The sequence below is a fragment of the Mandrillus leucophaeus genome, unplaced genomic scaffold (assembly GCF_000951045.1).
Source record: "Mandrillus leucophaeus isolate KB7577 unplaced genomic scaffold, Mleu.le_1.0 Scaffold527, whole genome shotgun sequence".
NCBI lineage: Eukaryota > Metazoa > Chordata > Mammalia > Primates > Cercopithecidae > Mandrillus > Mandrillus leucophaeus.
In genome coordinates, this window is record NW_012105664.1 from 103775 (window position 1) to 108372 (window position 4598).

The 4598-nt window shown below is 54.7% G+C and overlaps 1 protein-coding gene across 1 annotated transcript in view; it reads right to left on the reverse strand.

Annotated features, from left to right (window-relative positions):
* The window catches only part of LOC105551576 (putative serine protease 47), a 20022-nt gene that overhangs the window by 9005 nt on the left and 6419 nt on the right, over nucleotides 1-4598 (reverse strand). Inside the window, 3 exon segments of the mRNA XM_011996870.1 lie at nucleotides 1728-2005; nucleotides 3487-3671; nucleotides 4454-4480. Coding sequence (XP_011852260.1) covers nucleotides 1728-2005; nucleotides 3487-3671; nucleotides 4454-4480 — 490 coding nt within the window.

The window sequence follows — 4598 nt, forward strand, 5'->3', positions numbered from 1 at the left end:
CGCAGTGGGAGGTGGGGGATGTGAAGGGTGCAGTAGAGATGGGGGATGTGAAGGGTGCAGGGGGAGGTGGGGGATGTGAAGGGCACAGTGGAGGTGGGGGATATGGTGGGTGCAGTGGGAGGTGGGGGATGTGAAGGGCACAGTGGAGGTGGGGGATATGGTGGGTGCAGTGGAAGGTGGGGGATATGAAGGGCGCAGTGGAGATGGGGGATGTGAAGGATGCTGGGATTGCAGGTGTGAGCCCCCAGGCCTGGCCGGGTGTCTGGATTTCATTCTAGGCACAAATGAAAAGTTACTGTAGAGTATTGAACAGGGAAGGGACATGACTCATATTTAAAGTAACACTCTGACATCCACGTGGAGCCTAAAGTGGGGGCACAGAAGAATGGAAGCTGGGTGACCAGTTCTGAAGCTACAGGCAAGAAATGCTGGTCTATCAGCGTCATGCAGCACAGTGGTACCAGCCCAGGAGCGCCAGTTGGGATATTAAAACAAGTATATATTGCTTCTACCCTCAAGTCATAACCAGTTGTGTGTGTGAATGCTGGGAGCCAGCCAGCAGATGATCAGGAAAAGCCCCCTCCATCTAGTAGTCAAAGGTCATGGATGCTGGCAGAGCCCCACTCAGTGAAGACATATTCTATCAAAAATACATACAGCACCTCTGTTGAGAAATACTAACCCTACACATAATTAAACATATGTTCTTCCTTTTCCCCTTAACATCATACCATAAGCATTTCCCTAAACGATAAACACTCCTTTCTTCAATAAACACTCTTGTGTATAAGTCTTTGCCTACATTTCTTTTCTACCCATCTAACAATGAAAACACACACGACTCTCTCCTCCGTTATTCAGTCACGTCACAAGACTGTGAAGTAGATGAATGGCCAGGTTAGGATAAGAGCAAAGTGAGGTTCAGAGATGGTCAACAGTTCTACGTCGCAGTCATTCTAACGGGATCACGCAGCCTCAGAGTGCAGAGCCACCACGTGTTTTCTCTCCACTCTTCCCAAGCACCTTCCCAAGCAAGGGACGATCCAAGTGTGTGGTGGTGACCTAGAGTGGGCCAGCCCCCAAGCATGTCTTTGGAGTTCAGTCGAGTCATCTCAGACCCATGACTGTTTAAAACCTTACAAGAGTGGCTCACGCCTGTAATCCCAGCACTTTGGGAGGCCAAGGCGGGCAGATCACCTGAGATCAGGAGTTCAAGACCAGCCTGACCAACATGGAGAAACCCCATCTCTACTAAAAAGACAACATTAGCTAGGCTTGGTGGTGTACGCCTGTAATGCCAGCTACTCGAGAGGCTGAGGCAGGAGAATCGCTTGAACCAGGGAGGAGGAGGTTGCAGTGAGCCGAGATCATGCCACTGTACTCCAGCCTAGGCGACAGAGCGAGACTCCATCTCAATAAATAAAAAAATAAATAAATAAAACCTTAAAATGAAGAACCACGAAGACTCAAAGAACCCAGATTCTGGATTCTCAAAAGTTTAAGATTCCCAGACTTTCAGAGCCTGGGACTCAAAGCTACGGGATCACACTTTCAGAACTAGAAGGGCCCCAGTGTGGTGGTCCTCACCTTACTGGTCATGGAAATGAGGCACAGAGGGCCAAGTCCAGTGGCTTCCTCTTTGCCTGGCTAAGCCATCCTTCCTTCTTCCCCTTCACCTCCCTCTCCCTCCCACCCCTCCTCCTCCCACCTCTCCCACGCCCCCTCACGGTCTTCGGTGAGCATTCCCCAGCCGGTTATCCAACAGGACACGTTACTGGGCAGCTGCATGTCCTGGGATGGGAGGCAGGCGGGGACAACGTAGGAAGTGAAGTTCACAGGCAGGCGCAGCTGCAACATGGCAATGTCACTCCCAAAGGGGTGGAGCTTCTCAAAGTCTGGATGGGTGATGATCTGGTGCACAGACATCTTCTGGGTGTGCTGGGTTTGATGATACAGTTGGGTGTTTCCCAACAGAACCTGATAGTTCTCCGGGGCCTGGGATTTGCTGGAGGAGGAAGGGCCTATTTTTAGCATCCTCTGGGAGTGCGGGGCAGCACTCTCTTCTTACATCCACGTGTAACTGCCCACACACCTCTGGCTCCTTCTCCCCGGACATGATTCCAGGTAGCTTTGTATCCCCCTTTCTGAGTCAGGAGCTTTTCTTTCTTTGAGGCTAATGGATATTCTACTCACAACCTCAGGACATGTGGCCTCCCCAGTACACCCTTAAATCAGAGGAGCAGAGAATCCTAGTGCCAGAAAAGTCCTTGGCAGAGTCATCACGTCGAGCCCTTTTATTTTACACAAGAGGAGCTCTGGCTTAATTCTGGCTCCAGCCTGACCCTTCCGAAGGCTACCTATGACCCGCTTCCTGGCCTAACCACCTTTCCTGCCCTCCCCAAGGGTGTCTTCCCCACTGTTGTAAGCACTCACAAAGGATTTGTTCAACGTCCAGATGAGTGCATGAAACTGCTGCTCTCCTTGTTCCTGAACACAAGTGATGAAACTTCTGACCTTTGTGACTTTGTTCACATGGGTCAGCCACCAGGAAAGCCCTCACCACACTCCCCATGCCAAAGCCTCCCCTTCTGGCAAGTGCCTGCAGCTCCTCGTCCTCCCTCAAGACTGCAGCGTCTCTCCGGATGCCCCGGCCTCACGTCAGCTCTTCTCACTCATTGTGGGCTTTCTCTCCTGCATCCTGCTTGTTGGAGCTTGTGCCTCGCCTTCCCATAGAGACACCTTCACTTGGGGTCTTGCCACACCCTGTGCCATAGAGGGTCTTGGGTGGTGTGACACACAGGAGATGCTCACAGCGCCCAGTTGGAGTCTCAAAGCCACTAAGTGCCCAAGCTGACTCCATACCTGGACTGTGATGCCTTCCTCTCCCTCTGGGCCCCTCCATGACTGTTGAGAAGCTGGGCACAGAGTCAGGTTCAGGAGGGTCAGAGGAGTTGCACCCCTGACTGTCCACGTCATTCTCCAGGGTCAGGGGGCCCCATTCTTTCCACCCATGCATATAGTCTGGCACAGCTCCTTCCAGGCATACAGTTTTACAGAAAAAAAGCATTGCCTGGCTGCTGGCTACACGCAGAGTCCCCAGTCCCTGCCTGGAGTCTGACTCACAAGAGCATGGTGGACACTGAAGAGAAACCTGCAGGCGGCCAGCACAGACACTGCCAATGCTCTCAGGCATGTCTCGGTTGAACAGACAGACATAGGGGCCAGGGAACTCCCTGCCAGAGTTGAGGATGAAGGATGAGGAGGATCTGGGCAGATGGAGGGACAGTGGGTGGAGAGTGGGGAGGACAGTCCTGGTGGAGAGGACTGCAGGTCAAAGGCAGGCACTGCGTCAGTTTGGTGGCAGCAGACTTGCCCAGAGCAAAGCCCAGAGGAGAAAGGCATAACCCCCCCAGCCCGCTAACCCTCGTCCCTTGCATCTTCCTCCCCATCAGCCCCTCTGCTGGGGCCCAGGGAAGGAGGACTCACTTGAGAAAGCAGTGGGCTGTCGACACCAGCCAGCGAGAGTCAATGAGGACAGCTCCACAGAGGTGCGAGCTCCGATACAGCAGGCTGGCCTGCCATGGCCACTGACCAGCTGCTGCGTCCTGGCCACCGTAGATCTTCCCCACCACCTTAGGCTTCCCACACACTGTGGAGACACCCCGGTCCACCTGTTAGAGACACTAGTGGTGCCCATGAATGCCACCCCAGTGAGGCCTCTGCTCTCTTCACAGATGGGAAAACCAAGGCCAAAGAATAGGTGACCTGGCCAAAATGACTGAGGGCTTCCCCAGCGTCTGCCTTCTATGGCCACTACCAGGACCAGATGACAGAGTACAACTGAGCAGGCTCTGTGGGAATGAGGGCCCAGGGGTCTGGCAGGCAGGGCAAGGCTGACCCAGGGTGGCCACAGCAGCTCATCTGGACCTGCCAAGGACTGGTGGACTGGAATCCAGCCCTGGGACTTTATTTCCCTCCATCAGAACACCTGTATGCCTACTTTACAGATCAAAGAACTGAAGGTCTCAGGGGTGTCCAAGTGACTGTGCCCCCTGCATCTCACCCCAGTATCCCAGGGAGAGAGATTCTCAGGCAGGAGTCTGTTGTGCTGTGTGACTTGGGGAAACTTGCTCCCCCTCTCTGATTCCTGATCTTCTATTTTTAGAAGGTGAGGGGATGTGGCTGATGTGGACAACCTTGGTTCTGAGACTCACACCTGGGAGGGGGAGCTGTGGGCCTAGACCCCTGAGACCCACCGTCCTGATCCCTGGCCTACGCTTCCAGGCCTCAAGAAGGGGACATGCGACCCCAGGACCCATCCTATTCCCGGTGCCCAGCAGCAGTCCTGGTGCTGTCTCCCTCCACCCAGCCCCCGCACCAGGTCCTGGTGCCCCGTCCAGTTCCGTGGGCCCCACACTCAGTCCTGGGACAGAGAGCGGGCAGCCTGACCCACCTTGCTTGATGTCGTTTCTGGAGCCACCTGGTTGGGAGGGGAGGGGAGCCAGACAACGGATTCGGTTGACTTCGGGCCCTGGCACCAGGCCCAGAGCCCGGCCCTCCTCCCCACCGCCTCCGGCCTGCGGTTCCCCCATCTCTCC